The sequence below is a fragment of the Bos indicus genome, chromosome 8 (assembly GCF_029378745.1).
Source record: "Bos indicus isolate NIAB-ARS_2022 breed Sahiwal x Tharparkar chromosome 8, NIAB-ARS_B.indTharparkar_mat_pri_1.0, whole genome shotgun sequence".
NCBI lineage: Eukaryota > Metazoa > Chordata > Mammalia > Artiodactyla > Bovidae > Bos > Bos indicus.
Genome location: NC_091767.1, coordinates 73731500 through 73751707, shown reverse-complemented (window position 1 = coordinate 73751707; position 20208 = coordinate 73731500). Strand labels below are relative to the sequence as shown.

The 20208-nt window shown below is 46.8% G+C and overlaps 1 protein-coding gene across 3 annotated transcripts in view; it reads right to left on the bottom strand.

The window, feature by feature from the left end:
* The window catches only part of DPYSL2 (dihydropyrimidinase like 2), a 118587-nt gene that overhangs the window by 71746 nt on the left and 26633 nt on the right, over positions 1-20208 (bottom strand). The window contains exons 1-4 of one of the 3 annotated variants that reach the window (XM_019966387.2): positions 7243-7556; positions 7050-7091; positions 3852-3940; positions 1906-2090 (exon numbers count right to left, since the gene is read on the bottom strand). In XM_019966387.2, the coding sequence (XP_019821946.1) occupies positions 1906-2090; positions 3852-3871 (205 nt within the window). In that variant the 5' untranslated portion in view covers positions 3872-3940; positions 7050-7091; positions 7243-7556. Of the gene's footprint in view, positions 1-1905; positions 2091-3851; positions 3941-7049; positions 7092-7242; positions 7558-20208 lie in introns of those variants that run through there. The other 2 variants (XM_019966386.2, XM_070794950.1) reach the window with 2 other exon arrangements.

Genomic DNA, 20208 nt, shown 5'->3' with positions numbered 1-20208 from the left:
AAATTCCCACTGGTGCCGGTAAGTCCTAACAGACACCACTGACAAGGCAGCAGGCATCCACACTAGGCCAGTGTCCCAAAGTGTGTGTGGACAGCACCCGCAACCACAGGAATGGTACCCTCTAGGTTAAGAGGTAACATGTGCAGTAAGAAAGAAGTAAGGCTTAAAAAAAAAAAAGCTTTTTCTGCTCAGTGATGACACCCAGAAAACCAGAAAGGACACAAGAAGGTGAATGTTTGATTTAAAAAGTCAAAGAGCTCAGACTAGAAGGGGCTGGCAGTGTTCTGACAGGTGGTAGGGAGGACAAGAGGAAGCTCAGAAACAGACCCTGCAATTACACATTAAAAAGAGCATCAATTCAGAAAGTAACCAGTAAGATAGGTTTTTCTAGAACATAAAGCACTAAGTTCTTTCCACGTTGACCCTCTTTTAAACTGAACTATAAGGTTTTAAGACAGACTGTATATTGGCTTTCATCCTTGGATAAAATCTTAAAAAAAAAAAAAAAAGAAATAAAAGAATGCCAACTACAGCAACATGGATGGCCCTAGAGATGACCATACTAAGTGAAGAAAGTCAGATGGAAGAAGATAAATATCATATGATACTGCTTATATGTGGAATCTAACAACTGATACAAATGAACTTATTTGTAAAATACAACAGACTTACAGACATAGAAAACAAACTTATGGTTACCAAAGAGGAAAGGAGCAGGGGGAGGGAACAATTACTAGTTTGACATTCAGAGATACACACTGCTGCTGCTGCTAAGTCGCTTCAGTCGTGTCCGACTCTGTGCGACCCCATAGACGGCAGCCCACCAGGCTCCCCCGTCCCTGGGATTCTCCAGGTAAGAACACTGGAGTGGGTTGCCATTTCCTTCTCCAGAGATACACACTACTATATATATATTAATAAACAGATAAACAAGGACTGACTGTATAACATAAGAAACTATATTTACTATCGTGTAACAACTATAATAGAAAAGAATCTGAAAAAGAATAGACATGCACTGATATATAACTGAATCATTTTGCTGTACATCTGAAACTAACACAACTTTGTAAATCAACTACACTTCAATAAACAAATAAAAATTTAAAAATTATGTGTCTAGTGGGTCACTGTACAACTTGCCTACCTTCTCAAAACCAAAATGATATTTGTCAAAAGGACGATAAACAGGCATGCTGGAAACTGACCATTCACAAACAAACACTTCACATTTGTTAGGAAACATACTTTAGATTTGGCTGACTGAAAAGCATACATCTTACGGAGCAATATTCATGAGGCATCAATGTGTCCATGGCAGAACAATCTTCATATCTTAACAACAACTGATATCTTCAGGTGCTTCTCTGAGCAGGACTGCCCAAATCCATTTATGTCAAACCCCAAGCAGGAAGTAATCCTTCCATTTGATGTTCTTATCAGTAGAATTAAGTTCCTGGTTCAACAATTCATCTGCTGTACCCTGGCCTCATTCCAAAAAGATACACCCTTTGGGAATTCTTTAAAAGTCAAAATCAAATACTTAGGAGCAAAGGCTCAAAATTGATAGCCCTGAAGATTACTCCAAGGACTGTTGTTTTCAAAGTGATCACGATCAAATCACATTTTCAATCTAAGAAAGACAAAAGCTCTAGAGTAGAGAAAGCAAGAAGCCACTCTTTTTTTTTTTTAATCCTACTGAAATTCTCAAGTTCAACTGAAGAACCTTAGAGCTGGACAGAAAATGAGCCTAAGGCTGGCCTGTCCCCATCACTCCCCTTACTTGGAAGACCCATCCACTGTTCAGTTTGGCAACCTTAAGAAGGAAAGACTCAACAACACAGACTCATGTTCACATGATAATGATTCTCAGGCACTAAGAATATTCTTTGTAAGCTGTCTTACTGATCATGGTGGTTCCTCCAGCCAGGGCTGCCTTGGTGCCTTGAAAGAAGTCATCAGCAGAGGTCATCCCCTGATCAGGCATCTGGAAGCGGGTATGGACGTCAATCCCTCCAGGGATCACCATTCTGGAATGGGCTTCAATGGTCTTCACCCCTCCCGGCACAATCAGGTTTTCTCCTATTTGCCTAAATGAACAGGGTGGGCAATAATGATCATAAATGAAATGTCCTAAATCAAACAGCATCTGACAGACACTTTCACCAAGCCCATAAACATTCCTTCTCTATATTCTAAAGACTTTTCAGATTATTGGTATTGTTATTATTCATAATGTCTGTACCCTACTCCCTACCCACAAGAAGCAATGTAGAGCATACTACAAGACAAAATTTAAATAAGGCATCAGAGGCCAATTCAAGGTTTAGTTACCAGAAAACCCATATGAACAAATGATAACAAAGCACCAAGGTATTTACATAAAATACTACCATACTTCATAACACACCCAGTTGAGTTGCTTATCCTATAACAGTTTTCTCCAGACCTGACTTCACTTTACATTTATTTTCACCATATCCTTTTCAACAAAGAGAAATGAGTATTAAAAGGGTATGGAGTAAAACAAAACAAAGCAAAAATAATAACATTATTATTATAAAAAGTAAACACTATGAAAGAAACTACTTAAAAATATGATTAGCAACTCTAGATAACAGAGGTAGAAAATTATTCATTTGTGAATAATGAATATAAATCAAATTCATTAATATGCATTAATTAATATTCATTCATGCGTGACATGAATTCATTTCCCATTTTTTAAAAAAAATACCTCTGCTACATCTTTCTGTCAGTTTTTTGAAAAGGCAAAACTAATCACCAAGGAGTTGGTCAAGTTCTAAAACAAATTAGTGATGACTAAAAATAGCACATGGGCTTATTCACTCTTCCGCCAGAGTCTTACAGACCAGATCATGCTGCTTTCCAGTTGGGGGAAAATGGAACATGAAAGTCATGGTATTTGAGAGCCTGGAGCTGAGACTGTCACAAGCAAACACACATGGAGAAAACATTAAATGTTGAAATGTTAAAACCTCTTTTAGGATCATAAATCAGGGTGTGAGTTTCCAGGCAACAGACCCGTTCACTACACTTTTCCACTCCTCTGGACTGGCTTGCTGCTGGCCCTTGATAAATGTTGCTTATTTAAAAGATGTCATTTGCTACAGTGTTTGTCTTTAAACAGATGTGCTATTTCTCCAGAGCCCTGTGAGCTGTCCCAGTTGGAAGGGCATGAGGATACTGGGATGTTCTCAATGCACTTAACCCTCTAGGGTCCAAAAATACCCTAAATCAATCACTGTTCTGTTGTTTTCTCCTTTGAAACACAATACACAGTAAACACAAGGGCAGTCCTATTTGTGTTCATTGACACTTAAAGAACGAAACCTAAAATTGCCTTGAATGAGGCAGTAATTTGTCTCTGTGGCCTAGTAATTAATTGGGTACCCTTTGGCCCCAACAACTTGGATTCTTGATTAAGAAAGCAGATGTGCCATCGTAACAGATGAGGCTGTATTTTGTATCTGTGTCCTTTGACTGTCCTACCCTCCCCACACAACAACTATGTTCTAGGAACACCTTTAATATAGTCAATGGATCATAACCCAAGTATTTGGCAACAAAAAGACGTTGTGTCACATTGGTTAAAAATAGTCAATTACATAACACCTAAGGAAATGGGTGTGCATCTGATTGTAGCTTTGAATTCCCTAAATCTGAGCTTTCAAATTCACTAATTACCAGCAATCAAGCTGTGTTTAAACAGATATTAAGTTAGTCTCTCTTTGAAGTCACTAGAGCTGATACTAAGCATCTGAATTGGAGATAATGCTTAGGAACACTGCAAGGTACCCAAATTTGTCAAGATGATGAGTTACACTTACTTGATCAACCCATCTTCCATGTATATGTCTGCATAGAAAGACTGGTCATCATTAACAATTTTACCTCCTTTGATCAGAAGACGATCACTCTGAAACAAAGAAGTAGTAAGGTCATAATGCATTCCTGACCCAAGATAAGACAAATGAGCTAAAAACACTTTCACTGTTCCAAAGGGATGCTCAAAATGAGCCAATTTGGGAAAGACTCACTGACAAAGGTGAACCTGTATGTGGCAACCTGTTCATCACTTGATGAGTCAGAACATTCTGGCAGAATTCAAAGCTTATCCTAGAGGAAAAAATCTCTTTCCATTAGACCCAAAAGCAAAAAAGAATTAAAAAAAAAAAAAAAAAGCCCAACAATCTCTCTTTAAAGAGCTATTTAAAAACATTTCAGATAAAGAAGACAATTACTTTAAATAGCTTTAGGCTAAACTTCATTTTAAAACAAAATACACCTACAAGTAGGGGAAGTCAATTCTTGGCGAGGTTTGTGTGGGGGAAAAATTAACCAAAGTCTGTTGTCATGGGATACTCTACACAAACACATTTGGTTCAACCATAGCAAGGTTTCAATTCAGTATGTTCTTTATCTTTGTGGTAAATCACAGCAACTGTAGGTGGGGAGAAAATACTTCAAAGATGCATCATTTTAACTGTTCAGCTGTTAAGCAAAAGGTAAAGTTTTCAGATAAAGTAGATAAGAAGACAAGTTCTAAAACTCTCACAACATTATTGACTGTACATGTACTTATATTTTAATTGGTGCAAAAAAAATATATGACAAGCAGCCCATAAGTCACAAGAATGTAATGATTCATCTCTATAGCAAATGCTGTTGACGGAATCTCATGCTAAAATCCTGTGTTCAACGGATACACACCTGTATTATTCCACACAAGGGTTAAATGACCTTTTAATATGGTTTTAATATAATCCATTTTAACAATAATTAACCCAAAATTCAATTAAAAATATTTTCATCAAGTGCAATTTATGTTTAGCACTTAACAAAAAGAGAAAATTAAAGCAACTCTTTAGAAAAAAATACATGCTGCTTGAGACATAGGGGAAAAGACTTTTACACATAAATGCACACACACTTGGGTTTAAAAAGTATTTATTGTTTCTCTAACATAATGAAAAACATTAAGATTATTTTAATTGTGTACACTGTGGGGGCCTTCGTTCTGCTGTAGACTTTGGAGAGACAGAATAAAGAGGCAGCAACAATTCCTGCATTTACATAAAATAAATGTAAAAACCTTTACAAAATCCTGCCCTGCAAACCATGTCACCCCAGCTGCCAATCAAACCTGTGAGGTGGATGGAGCCAGATTATTGTTCCCAGGACACAGATAGAAACTAAGACTCAGAGAGGTTAAACCACTGGCCCAAAGTCACCTGATCCAGTGCATGAACTGTCTACAATGACCTCCCCCACTTCCCCAGTACCCAGCTTTGACAGGATAAATATCCTTGGGGAGGCAAGGAGAAGCCCTGCCCTTCACCACCTGCTCGCTTTGTCACTGCGGTACCTGTCTCAGCCATCATGCGAATCCCGGAGCCAACATCATGTTAAGAAAAAGAGAGAGAGAGAAACATCACAGCCCAGCTCACTCGTGTGGCTTCTTACATAAGAGGTTGGCCGTGTTGATGGAGGGAGGGAAACCATGCTATAGGTCCCACTATCCTGCAACCAGATTTTGTTAAAGGATAAAGGGGGCGCTCTTTTGAGGGGGGAAAAAAATCAGTCTTGTTGATTGTTTGCTTTTTAAATTTTTTTCTCCCCACACTGTCAAACCGGAACTGCCTTTTTCATTTACGAAGACAGCGGATTACTTCAGGCTTGCAGCAAATCTGCTCTCCACCCGCCCCCCACCCCACGCCCCAGATTCCTTTCTCGGGCGCAATGAACACATAATGTGGTGTGCCCCCGCGCTCGGCCCTTTGGGATTTTGGGTCTCTCGCCCTCAAGAAAAAGCTAGCAGCCACCGCCTCTGCTCTAGCAGCTCATCCGCTAAAACCCTCCGGGGCACACGCCCCCTCCCCCATGCGTCCGCTCCCACATCCCTCTCCTGCGGATGGGTGTGCCCTTGTGCATCCAGTGGAAGCCGGGGTGCCGGTGGCTAAGGAGGAAACCACAGTGAAAGCGCGCCCTCAGACCCAGCCCTAAACACATCGTGACTTTTCAAAGATTCTTTCTTTCCGTCACCGCCTCAGCCCTGGGTTCTACCAGTTGCAATCGCGTTATCATTATATAACAATGAATTTCCCTCGCGTTCCTCCCTCCGCGGGATATCATTCGGGGATGCAGAGAGCTAAGACTGGCGAGAAGAGATGGGGGCGGGGGAGCAGCGGGAACAGGAACCTGTGTTCATCTCCCAAGCATCGCAGAGTCATCGCTTGGAGCTCCTGATTTACAGACTAAGGACCCCAGGGCCCAGGACTGCGCCCTCATCTCCGGCTGCTGCAATCATTGTCTGGCCGAGGCCGGGCCGGGCCATCTGCTCGGCGCGTCGCGCAGCGCCATTACCCTCCCCAAGCCCGGCTCCGTGCTGTCCCCAACGCCCACCCTCCTAGCCCGCTTTGTATAAGCCAACACAGACGCCTCCCCGGCTGCAGACACAAGAAAGCGAGCCCAGAGCCCCGCCAGGATCCCAGCCCCAAACCCTGGGGCGAGAAAGCCAATAGGGCCATCAAAAACCGGTCCTGGTCAACAAAAAGCCCACGCCTGTCCGTCCTTACCACCCCCCACCCCCCGCACCTCCTCCTCTGCTCATCACCACGTCCCTGTTTTTCCTTCCCGTTTCCCCAGGATCCCGGTACACCCAGCCCTTTTCAGCATCCCTCCGCTGTCATTACGCCTCCGGGCTGAAATCGCTCCTTTTTCCGAAGAACCGGAGGAAGGCTCCAGAAAGCCCCTTATGGTGGGGGCGGGAAATGAGGAAGAATCCATTTCCCCGTCTCCCCCATCAGGCTCCAGGAGTCCAGCCCCGCAGCACGCAGCTGGGAGAACAATATCCGAGCTTCAACCATGCATATTCAATCTGGGATCCATTTGCTCACACCCCGCAGGCCGGCACCGCAGCATCTCGCTCTGACAATAAAAGGATACAGCGGATCTGGCGCGCTACCTAAAACGACCTTAATGCACTCACGCTCCTATTTTAATGCCTTAGAAACTATGCGGCTTACAATTCCATAGGATTGCGTCTCCCATCACGATCGCCTTCTTCACTAACAAGAGGGAAAAGAGAGAGAGAAAAAAAAAAGTTGGGTTCCTCTTCCTCCCCCTGCTTTAAAAAAAAAATAAATATTCTTTAGACCATTTGTGCTACAAAAAAAAATGTTGCTGGCCGATCTCATATCGCCCAAGTACCCAACTCACCGTGATGCGTGGAATATTTTTCTTCCCCTGATAAGACATCTCTCTCCTGGGAAAAAATTAATTTCAAAAAAGCAGCTTTAAAACAAAAATTGCCAGGAAAGACACTTGGTTATTTTTTTGCAGGATTGAAAAATGTGCAGTCGAATAGCTGGTCTTTCTGATAGCAAATATCAGGAACGTAAGAGATAAATGCAATCCTCTGTCTCTTTTTCTTCCTCTCCTCCAGCACTGCCCCAGCTAGGGCGGAAAAAAAGAAAGAGAGAGAGAGAGAGAGAACAGGAGGGAAGGGGGTGGAAATAAACTACAGCAATAAAAGCCTCGGTTCAAGTCTGCCACCGCGGCGCATGCGCCGCCAGCCACTCCCTTTCCTCTCGGGCCAAAGCCATCCGCTTCGAGAGAGACGAGTCCTGATTGGTCACAATCGTGGGATATGCAAATAAGTGCGGGCGGGGAGGGGAGCGGCGCGAGTGCGCGAATTGCTGCAGTGCAGCCGAGGGCGGCGGTCGGTGCGTGCGCCCGATCTGGGAGCGCGCCTTTCGCGCCCTTTCTTTGGACCAGGGCATCGGCCACCGGGGCTGGCAGAGGCCCCAAATGCAGCATCAGCTATGCAGGGATAGCGGAGGGGTGATCGTTATGGACGGGGGAGTCCAGCCCCTAGACGGTGGGCTTAGATGGGGCCCCGGCGGCACGCACCCGCTCGCGCGCGCCCCGGTGGATGCCCGCCCGCGCGCCAATCCGCGGAGGCCGCCGCTGCAGCCCCGCGTGGGGTGACTGCGCCGAGCCAATGGCTTTGCTGGCGGCGAGCGCGCGACTGCACGGCCGGCCGGCGCCGCGCCGCCCGGGAGGGGCGCCCGAACCCTCCTCCCGCCGCCCTCGCCTTTCGCGAAGGCTCGCTCGGCCTCCGCCCAGGAGTCGACGGGGGAATTCAGATGGCAGCGAGCGGAGGGAAGGGGAGCGGGGCGGGAAGGCTCCGCGAGGCGCCGCGCCGGCCACGCCCGGCCCTGGAGAGGGGCGGCTGGACGCGGGCCTGTGGGCGGCCGGCGCCCGGCTGGGCTCCCCGGGGGCGAAGAGGCGCGGGCCGGTGGTGAGGCTGCGGAGAAGTGGAGCCGGAAGCCAGGCTTCGGGCATCCTTGGCCTGGCAGCTGGAAAAGAAAGTCTGAAGCCCTCACTGCTCTAAGCAGGGAAGGAAAGCAGCCAGGGAAGACGTAGTTCGCTGCTGGGGATGGAAACCCCGCCCTGAAACATCCTTTTGTGCCTTGGGGTCGCCAGGAACTTGGGAGCAAGGGAGGAGCATCAAGCGCCTGTTGGGGCCAAAAAAGCCTCGGTCTAGGGCCCGGGTCTCTTTAATAGTCACTCTCACCTACACGATTTAGGGGAATGAAGCAGGAGGCAAGGGGTGTGGGGAGGGCAGGGGAATACATTTCTATGCTGCCTGCAATTCTGTTGAGAAATTTAGGATTAACAGCGCTCAAGGAGCTCAAAGGATGTGCATTGCTATAGACTGGCCCCCCAGTTCACATAATGAAGTCAAAAGCCAGGAGATGAACTGGAGAAGCTGGAGGAATGAAGTAAAGGCGATCTCAAAAAGAAACATATCCTGAGTCATGGAGAGAACCACCCAGAATCCGTTTAAAACAGAGGTAGTCCTAACTCCCCAGCCAGAGATGCTACCACACAGGCCTCTCTCCTAGGGCTAGAAATTGAACAGGTTGGGACCCCTTGGCTCTGTCCAAGTCCTTCTCTGATGCTCTTACTTCAGAATCCCTGTAGAAAGAAGAAGCTGAACCACTTGATCGCGAGCGGTCTATCAAAGGTTGCCCAGTCAAGTACAATGACTAAAACATCTGGGTTGGCCTTGAACTTCTCTACTAGAGATGAAACAATAGATAGAATCCCCACGTAATCTATGCCTTCCGGCAACCATGGAGAGGAGGAAAAAAATCTATTTAATTGGCTCACACCTGCTCAGCAAAGATTAGCCAGATAAACGCAAAATAATCCTGAGGCTAGAATGGGCTCACGTTTCAAAGTCTCTCTGCATCTGGCCACTTTGGATGGTTATTTGTCTCTCCAGAAGGTGTAAGATGCACCCTTTCACTCCTCTTTCTGTAAATTCTAAAGTCGCAGAAAGAGGCTCTGGGGCACCCAGCAAGCTTCCCAGCTGGTTAATTCATTGCAGTTCCAATTAGCTCTGCATCTTAAAAATTGAAAAAAGGAGCACTTCCCCTTCCAACTCTGCGATGTGCTAAGAGCCAAGTGAGTTGAAGTCAGCAAGTATTGGTGTCAGCCTGAAAGGGTCAAAGTCACACATAGAATGTACCTTCCTACCCAGAAAACCCACTGTCATTTCCAACCAGGAGTGGGTGAGGGGCAGCAGGGGAATGAGTATCCTATTAAATCATAAGGAAAATACTACTTGACAAACAAGTAAATGTGGGTCAAATTAAAGCAAAATAACCACTAATGACATTGTTTATTTATATTCTTGTTCTATGTTCCTGCTCCCGAATTGCTTGATCGTAAAGGCTTTAACTATACCTTGTTATTTATGAGTTTGCCCTTAAATATTTTGCTCCCAAGAGCTTTTATATCCATCTTATTTATATCAGTCTTATTTCTATATCCACTGATACAAGGTTCCTAAACCTAATGTCAGCGGTAACTGACATTACAGCTCATAAATATCCAGAGATGTGATGTTTAAATTCATTTGTCTGCTCTGAGTGGAGCCTAAGAGTATTTGGCACATAGAAGGTGCCAAATAGATTTAATTGACCAAGGACAAGAACTGTCAGCAATCTGCATTTCTTACCATACTTACCGCTCAATACAATGCAGAGAAGGAATCGATGTGGGGGAGAATTTTCCACCCACTCTGCATTGATTGACTTGTTAATATACAGTATTTTTACACTGTCTTTGGATGAACACCGAGTGAAAATTGCCTGTAAAGTTACAAATCATTGTCCCTGAACCAAATAGTTGAACCAATTCTCAGGCATGATTTTTCTGAATTTTGTTAAAACTTAAAGCATTATAAGCTGGCCTAGTCCACATTCACGATCCCTTCACAGTCCTTGCCTTCCCAATTCCCATAGGCCTCCCCCAGCATCTAGAAAGAGCCAGAAGTGATGTCGTTGTTTAGTTGTTGTGTCCGACTCTTTGTGACCCCATGGACTGTAATCCACCAGGCTCCTCTGTCCATGGGATGTCCTAGGCAAGAATACTGGAGTGGGTTGCCATTTCCTACTCCAGGGGATCTCCCCAACCCAGGGATCAAAACTCTGTCTCCTGCATCAGCAGGCAGATTCTATACTGCCTTGCCACCAAGGAAGCCCGAGAAGTGATGGACAATGGGTTAATGAAATGGTTCTGCTGCAGACATCCTGGTGATCTGGAGGAAGGGAGACCCTGCCTCATGATCCAAGAGCAGCAGGAGCGGTATCCTAAATCCAGTGATAACCTATATCCAGGTGGTACGTGTGTGCTCAGTCACTTCAGTCGTGTCCAGCTCTTTGTGACCCCATGGACTGTAGCCCGCCAGGCTCCTCTATCCATGGGATTTCCCAGGCAAGAATACTGGAGTGGGTTGCTGTTTCCTCCTCCAGGGGATCTCCCTGATCCAGGGATCGAACCCACATCTCCTTCATCTCTCGCATTACAGGCAAATTCTTTACCATTGAACCATATCCAAGTGAGCACCAAATGAAGTTTGAGGTCACACAGTCTAGGAGCTCTTTCAAGTCTTACTCATCTTTTATCCTAATAAAGAGCCTGAAGGAGAAAGGGTACAAGAAGGATGGGGTACATGGAGTGATGACATCCAGTGTGTTTGAGATGTTCCGGTCCTACAACCTGCCGGGAACCGGGGGTGGGAGGTGAGTCCCAGTCACTCAAGCACTCCAGCGTGACGGCTGCTTTCACTTCCTCGGCAGCAGTGTCCCCTCCTGGACCAGCCCCACCTCTGCTCTCGGTTTCTTCTTCCCCCTCTGGGGAGCAAGGGTAACCATTTCTGCTTCTGTGACCCCCACCCCTGCGCCTCTGCAGAAGTGAAACCTTCAGGATGTCACTGAGCAGGGAGAGTCCAAATATAAATAGTTGGCAAAGAAGAGAAGATTTCAAGTGCTCACTTTGCTGCAGTACAGACGCCAAGGGCAGTGGCCTCGGATGCAGCCTGCTGCTAAGGTTAAATGAATGCGGTGGTAAGAGGAAGGACTGGAATTCTGCCTTGCCAAAAACTAAGGGCATCGGCTAGGACACTGAGAGGGAAGTGTTGCCTGCTTCTCTGCAGCTGGAATTGAGCCATGATGGGTGTAACCCCACAGGGGCAGTCTGCAGGGGCAGTCTCCAATGGGTCCCAGCCTGCCTACTGCCTTTCCCAGTGGGGACATGCTTTACCACGGGGGACAGGGTGGGGGCTGACGAGGATCAGAGGGACTGGTCCTCTGAGCCAGATGCTGACTTTGCTGGAACTGGAAGTTGGGGCTGCGAAGGGTCCTGAGGAAGTCCTTACTGTATGCAGAAGAAGCAAGTTTCATCGTCCAAATCCTGCCGACATCAGGGCACAGAGGAAATTATGCACTTCACAGAATCTAGTAGCTTGTCTACGTTGGCCTTCTCTTCTTATCTCCAGTTGGCTCACAATCCTCCCAAATGACCCCCCTCCCCCCCGCCCCGCACCTTTATCTGCCTGGCACAGCACCCTCTGTGGGACTACAGATTTTCCCTGGGGTCCCTCAGTCAGAGCCAAGACAGACACGTCTCTCTCTGACCATTGTGCCTCAAGCTCGCCATCTGGTGGTGAATGAGGAGAGTGATCTGGTCCCCTTGGTCCTTGTCTAGCGTGATGGATGATGATGACTCAGGACTTGAAAAGGGCCTTGGAGATGCTTATTCCAGCATATCTGGGTCTTAATCACCTAAAGTGATTTTGCCTCTGCATTTGAACCATCCGGGGCTCCAGCTCAGATCATCTGATTAGAAACTCCAGAGGTAAAACCCAGGAATGTTTTTAAACTAGTCTACCTCTGGCCTCTAGACCCAGGGATCCCCAATCTCTGGGATCTAATGCCTGATGATCTGAGGTGGAGCTGATGTCATAATAATAAAAAGAAAACGCACTGTAAATATAATGCACTTGAATCATCCCCAAACCACCCCCACCTCCACCGTCCACGCCCACCTCCACTGTCCACAGAAAAGTTGTCTTCCACAAAACCAATCCCTGTTGCCAAAAAAGGTTGGAGACAGCTGGTCTAGACCACTCCTACCCTCCTTTTACAGGAAAGGAAGCTTGGAGAATATGAACCGAAATGCAATCCCTCCCCAGGACTTTCCCCTCCCCAAAGTACATTGATGGTCCTGCTCTTTCTCCAGCAGGAACATCTTATGAAAGAGTCATTAATGTCATCATCACGATCTTTCTGTTTGTTTTCTAGTAAAACACTGTTATGGGTTTACCAGGTGGAACTAGTGGTAAAGAACCCACCTGCCAATGCAGGTTAGACGTAAGCCATGCCGGTTTGATCCCTAGGTTCGGAAGATCCCCTGGAGAAGGGAATGGCAATCCACTCCAGTATTCTTGCCTGTAGAATTCCATGGACAGAGGAGCCTGGTGGGCTACAGTTTATAGTCTCGCAAGAGTCGGACACGACTGGAGCAACTTAGCAGTGCAGTCAGCGTGGAGGGAAACGACATTCACCGAGCACCTACCAGAGTCTAGATACAAGGACTGGGTGCTTTAAATACATCTTATTCAATCCTCCCCCAAATCTTACTTGGTAAGTCTCCATATCCTTATTTTCTGGACAGGAGTGTAAAGCTCAAAGAAACCTCTTGTTCAAGGCCCGGGTTCACACGAGAGCAACAGGAGGATTGTTGCAATTGTTGTTGGATTGTGTGTAACTGGATTGTTGCACACAATCTAGGCCTGTGTGGAGACCCCAAGCCCAAGGTGCTAGTTATCTGAATGATTAAAGTATTTGCTTAGCAGCAACCAGGGCCCACCATGAAAGAAATGAGCATAGGTGGTCTGCAGTCTCTTTCTTCACCCCTTTCAGTCTCTGGCTGCCACTTGAGGCACCAAGAACGTCCATCAGTCAGTCAGGACCTGTATGTGTTAGACACTTGCCCTTATCCCCAAATTAATTCTCCATCTCTTTCTTTCTTCATCCCCCAGTGAGATTCAGTTTCTCTCAGCGACCCAGCTTTCCTCTCATTGGAAACATGATAGATCAACACCAGAGTTTAAGTGAACAAAGAATCCACAATGCACTGCCCCTGGGCTGAAAGGGGAAGAGCCTGATTGGCTGCTTCCATAAATAAAATGCAAACTGTCTCTTCTCTACAGACTCTTCCTGGGTTCCGCCGCCCCACCCCCACGGGCAGCCCATGGTTTCTGCCTGTTTCCTCCTCTTCTTCCATTTACAGCGGGGCTGGCTCCTCCTGACCCTCCAATACTCTCTGCAGGAGGCAGAGAACAGACTTGTGGGCACACCGGGAGAAGGAGAGCGTGGGACGAATAGAGAGAGTAGCGTTGACATATATACACTACTATGTGTAAGATGGATGGCTGGTGGGAAGCTGCTGTAGAGCCCAGGGAGCTCAGCTCGGGGCTCTGTGAGGACCTAGAGGGGTGGGATGGGGGTGGGGGCAGGAGGGAAGCTCAAGAAGGAGAGGATATATGTATGTACATATAGCTGGTTCACTTCGTTATACTGCAGAGACTAACACAACATTGTAAAGCAACTATCCTCCAATTAAAAAAAAAATTTTTTTAACTCCCTCTGCAGGAAGCTCCTTCCTGCCCACCCTGTCTGAAGTCAGCCCACAGTCACCACTCTTCCCTGTCTTAGTATCGTCTCCTCAGCACCAGTGACCACAAAGTTGGAAGTATTTTGTGTATTCGTGTACTTCCCTCTCACCTGCAAACTGTCTAAGGGGCCTTATTCTCCACCCCAACCAGCACAGACCTCATAATACTCAGTAACACATACATTGAATGAGCAAACCAATGGCACGCCCTTCCCAGCAACGGCCTTGTGCAGGTGTCCCCGGGCCACGCTGTCCCGCTGAGCCAGCCTGCAGCCTGAGTGACAACCTCTCCTACCCTGATGTGAACCCCAGGTTTTTAAAATGCCAGATGGGGAGGGACTCCCCTGGTAGCCCAGTGATTAAGACTGTATGCTTCCAATGCAGGGGGCACAAGTTTGATCCCTGGTCTGGGAACTAAGATCTCACCCACATGCTTTGGGTTTGTCACAGAAAATAATAATAATAATTATAATAATATACCGTATGATGCAGGGAACTCAAACCCAGTGCTCTGTGACAACCTAGAGGGGTGGGATGGGGTAAGAAATAGGAAGGAGGCTCAAGAGGGAGGGGACATATGTACACCTATGGCTGATTCATGTTGATGTATGGCAGAAACCAACACGATATTGTAAAGCAATTATCCTCCAATTAAAAATAAATTTTTAAAAAAGATTAGCTAACAAAAAAGAGGGTAAAAAATAAAGGCAAATATTTTATTAATTAAAAAAATGATATAATCCTTGCAAAGTGTGTGTTAGTCACTCAGTTGTGTCAGACTCTTTGCAATTCCATGGACTGTAAGCCCGCCAGGCTCCTCTGTCTGTGGAATTCTCCAGGCAAGAATACTGGAGGGGGTTGCCATTCCCTTCTCCAAATCCTTGCAAAACTTATAAGAAATTCAGTTATGTCAGCAGCATTTTAGAATGACTGTTCATTAAGATATAGGTACTATCTTTTCTAAAAAAAAATAAATTATATATATATATACACACATATATACATACATAAAACAAAATGCCAGGTGGTGAGAATTCATCTCACTGGGTTGGTCGTGTGTCTGGGCTCCAGTTATCCACTGCAGAGCAGGCAGAGCCCTTTCCCACGGGCATCTTCCCTCCAAAGGCATTCTGCCGCTCAGGTCTACCTGCAGGCCAGTTGTGGGCACTGCAGTCTGCTTCCCTTCCCAAGCCCACTCATGCTCCCCCACATCCAGAAAATAACAGCAGATCCTCATCAACCTGGGCCCTCCTTGAATCAGAAGCTGTGTCAGTTTCAAAAAAGGACCAAGAAAAACGGAGAACTCTGTGCCCAGAGAGTGTCAGTTTCAGGAGTTTAAGTCCCTTAAAAGAACCCAGCCATGTTCACAGACTGAGATCTACTCGCTGATTCAAAAACACTCCATGCCTCTTGCCTATTTGCTCAAATGGGTTCCCAAGAGACCTCTTTGGGGTGATTTGTTGGCTTTAGTCTGTGAATTCTTGGAAGTAGTCCAGTTGGATATTGTAAAGATTTCAAGAAATGCAGAATTTCCCCTTAATCAGATTGCTCTGCCTTCCCCTCTTCCTCCCTCCTCTCCTCGACCCACCCACTGTTTGTTTTCAAGTGGGCCAGAGGTTGGGCTTCCCAGGCGACACAGTGATAAAGAATCCACCTGCCAGTGCAGGAGATGTGAGTTTGATCCCTGGGATGGGAATATCCCATAGAGGAGGAAATAGCAACCCACTCCAGTACTCTTGCCTGGAGAATTCCATGGACAGAGGAGCCTGGCAGGTTACAGTCCATGGGGTCACGAAGAGTCGGACACGACTGAGCAGCTGAGCACGCACATATGGGCCAGAGTTTATTATCCACCGTGGGCAGCCCAAGAAGATCACAAACTCCACACACACAGCCCCTCCTTATGCTACAAGGTGCTGTGCTTGGCTAGGCCATCGGGTGAGGCATGTGTGCTTGACCAGCTCCAGAAAAGTGTGCCCCAGGCCTGGGCTGGGGGCTCTGTGTTCCCAGAGACTTATGGGTCCCCAGAGACCCATCCAAATCCTTGTGAGCACGGCTGGCCTCCCTCCAGAAACAGAGTAGGCCCTCACGAGACAGAAGCGGAGAAGAAAGTCAGCAAAGGAGGAACAGCCAACAGGCGCCGTGCTGCTAGCAGACGCCCCATGGAGGACATGGGCCTTTAGACCAGATGCTATAATCACGGGCAAGGCTGACTTCGTGTGGGTGCTGCAGTCCCACTGGGGGAGGAACTGGAGAGCTTGCACTGTTGTCTATCCAGCTCAGCAGTTCCCCTCTGTTCCTCCAGAATTGAAAAATGGAGTGAAATTGGTAAAACGGCCACTTCAAAGTAAGTGAGCTGAGAGAGGAAGAAGGTAATCCTGGAGGGCTGAGAGAAGGTGGTGTCTTTTCTCTCGCCTCCTGTCTCCTCTCCATCTCAGGCCACGGCGCTCATCTGAGTTGTCACCATCTCTCACAGGCCTAATTCACTGGGACCCTGCTCCTGAGTCTATTCGGTCCTGCAGTCAGAGTACTTTTACAAAAGTGCAAAGCTGGCCGTATCATTTACGCTTCTGCTTATCACGTTGGAATTGCTCACAGTCCCTGTGGGCTAAGACCCCTAACCCTTAGCATCACATCCCCGGCCTGTGACTAGCCCAGCCTCTGCTTCTGCCCTTGCCTTCCTCAGCCCGCTCTGCGGCCCTAGTGCTCACCCCATGCTCCACACTAAAACCCTTCACTTCCCTTGCATATAGCCTCAGTGTCTGTACTCACATCTGTGTCTCTCCAAATACACCCATCCCTTGCTGACCCCATTCCTGAGTAGAACTGACCACTCCTTCTGTTATACAGCACAGACGTCTCACAAAGCACCTGAAACAGTTTCCTCTGCCTATTTCTTTACACATTGTCTTCTTCTCCTAGACAATAAGCTTCTGGAGGACAGAGATGACACTGTTTTTTCAGCACCCATCATAGTATCTTGTAGACAATAAACACACAGCAAGTTTTGAAAGAACAGATGGGTGGGTAGATAGGTGGATTATGGATGGGTGAGTGGACACATGAATGGATGAAAGGATGGATGGATGGAGAGATGGATTGGTGAGTGGACGGATGGATTGACAGGAGGGGAAATGATGGATACATGAATGACTAAATAAGCTCCTTGAGCAAATGTCCCAGTAATCACATACAGTTACACTGGAACTTGAGTCTAAAATGACCTTCTACTGCACACAGTTTACAACCAGGCTCTGTCTTAGGTCCAATCTATTTAGTGAAAACTGCCAGGAGGACGAATGGGCACTCAAGACAAGCATTTTCTCCCAGTAAAGGAGGCTGTGGAACTGTCACTAAGGCTTGGGCAACTTAACCTGCTACCAGTACCACCCTGTATTCATAGATGGATTATGTCCTCTCTGGGAGAGACACTCTCCACCTTGCAGAAACCTCTAGAATCAGTGGATGTATCTCCAGACACTTCTCCTTCATGGGAATGGGATAGGAGAGCTTGAACAAAGAACACTTTGATAGCACTGGCATCCTCCAGTGTGACAAAAACCCTTCTAGGTTGGTATGTGGGAAGTTTAGGTAGGCAAAGGCAGGACAATCAAGGTCACCTAGTGAAATGTCCTTTCAATCCAGCACTGGGACGTAAATTCCTTATCCTGCCCACTCCCATTCGCTATCTTTCCTCTCGTTATGCCCTATCAAGTCATTTGGCCATTTTGCCTACAGAATACCAGAAGTGTTCACGATTTGGTAGGTGATCAAGGTTATGATCAGAACAGAAGTAGTGTGAATTCTAAACTCATGACCCCTGGAAAGCCACTGGTTTGAGCCCCTTCCTTTCAGCCTCCTTTGGGGTCAAGGCCAGAGCTGAGAGACATAGTGCAAGCCTCACGCAGATCATCTCCTGAGTCATCATTTGCTGGGGAGACCAAATCTGGGCATTCATACAATGACCTCCATATCAGAGTGATGGAGAAGAGCAGTGAGAAAGAGTTCATCCAAGCCACTGTCATTTCTCCTACAAAGATGCAGCAAAATGCTGTCAGGCTGCAAAGTCATAATAAAAATCATAGCATGCAGAGGACTCCCCCTGGTGGTCCAGTGCTTAAAAATCTATCTTGCAATACAGGAGACACAGGTTTGATCCCTGGTCTAGGAACTAAGATCCCACACGCCTCACAGCAACAAAGCCCCGCAGGCCAAAACTTCTGAGCCCAAGCACCACAATTAGAGAGTCCGTGTACCACAAGGAAAGATCTCACATTCCACAACTAGGATGCAACACAGCCAAATAAATAAAATAAATAAATAATATTTTTAAAAGAAAACACAGCATGCAGCATTGGGACCCACAGCCATTGCCAGCTTAAGCCACTCTCTCCAGCTATGCATATCTATATCTCATTGGCCAAAATGCAGCTGGCTTACATCTCTATTTCAGCCTACCAAGGCTAATACTCCTGCACTGGCATGGTAACCCACTCCAGTATTCTTGACTGGAGAATCCCATTGACAGGGGACCCTGAAGGGCTATAGTCCATAGTGTCGCAAAGAGTTGGACACAACTGAAGCGACACATGCAGGCTAATACTCAGCAGCAATTCCTACTGCAACAACTCAGGAAGTGTCCCCTACTTGCTTGTGAAGGTTGATTTGGTTCTCAAGATGACAGCGAGAAGCAGGACAGCTGGCCATGATCCAACCTGTCTTCTGCATCGCCATGAACAATAGAGAAGTGACTCAGCATCTCTGTGCTTTCAGAGCTTTTACAACTCAGACAGGGACACGTGACCAAATGCTTGATTCTCCCTTCCCCAACCATGGCAGGTCCTTCTGATACCTTCCTCCAGGTCTGTCTAAATTACAACCTTGAGTTGCTCTCCTATGACAACCATGCCTGCTCATAGCAGTCTGAGCCCAATCAGCTAATACATGGCTGAGAGAGACAGTGCCATTTGGAATATGACAGGCTATGGCTTTCATCAAAGCATAAAGAAGACAGTGGCCCCAGATGATTTCAGGCTGCACTCCAGGTGGGTGGATTACTGGTAGGAGGACCTCTTGAAAAATGGCAGCCCTCCCCTGGAATAGCTGCCAACCTACTCTGAGAGTAGGATTCTGAGGAGCACCGGTTGGTCTACCAACCGGTGCTCCTCAGAATCCTACTCTCAGATCCTATCCCAGGGTTAGGCTTAACTGATGAAACATTGGCCTTTGCACCCTACAATGTGTTAGTCACTTGGTTATGCCTGACTCTTGGCAACCCCATGGACTGTAGCCCACCAGGCTCCTCTGTCCATGGGATTCTCCAAGCAAGAATAATGGAGTGGGTAGTCATTTCCTTCTCCTGGGGATCTTCCCCACCCAGGAGTTGAACCCGCATCTCTTAAGTCTCCTGCATTGCAGCCAGATTCTTTACCATCTGAGCCACTAAGAAAGCCCATTTTGCACCCTAGAGATGCCCCCACAAATGCCACCCATTGCCACCATTTTGCCTGAAAAGTGACCCAAAAAAGAGCTGAACTCTTTGATGGATGGTACCTGCCCAACTAAGCACCAGAGTCAATCTCCACATGAGTCAATCCCCTTCCATATCCATCCTGTTGCAGGAGGACCTAGGACAGACCACAGCCCCTTCCCACTGCAGGAACCAAGAGTTCTGCCTCAAGGTGTTAGCATAAAACTCCTACTCCTCCCAGGGATCGAACCTGGGTCTCCAGCATCACAAATAGACTATTCACCGTCTGAGTCACCAGGGAAGCCTCCCTACTCCTCACACAGAGGGGTAGAGTGGATGGAAACAGGGCAGAGAGGTGAGATTCTCCATCCACTGTCAAGTCCCCATGACTCACAAAGTTACAGCCCTGAGAAGCCTGAGACAATATGGAACTCTGCATGAATTGTCCTTCTGACCTCCACCTTGGCTGTATGACAATAGCTAATAAATCAACAGCTGTGTGTCTATGTCTAAGAAAGGGAACCACTTCTGACATGACATCGCCTTTCATGCCACTTCTATCCTGATGTTGTTGTCACTGTTCAGTCGCTAAGTTGTGCCCGACTCTTTGTGACTCCATGGACTGTAGCCCACCAGGCTCGCCTGTCCATGGGATTTCCCAGGCAAGAATATTGGAGTGGGTA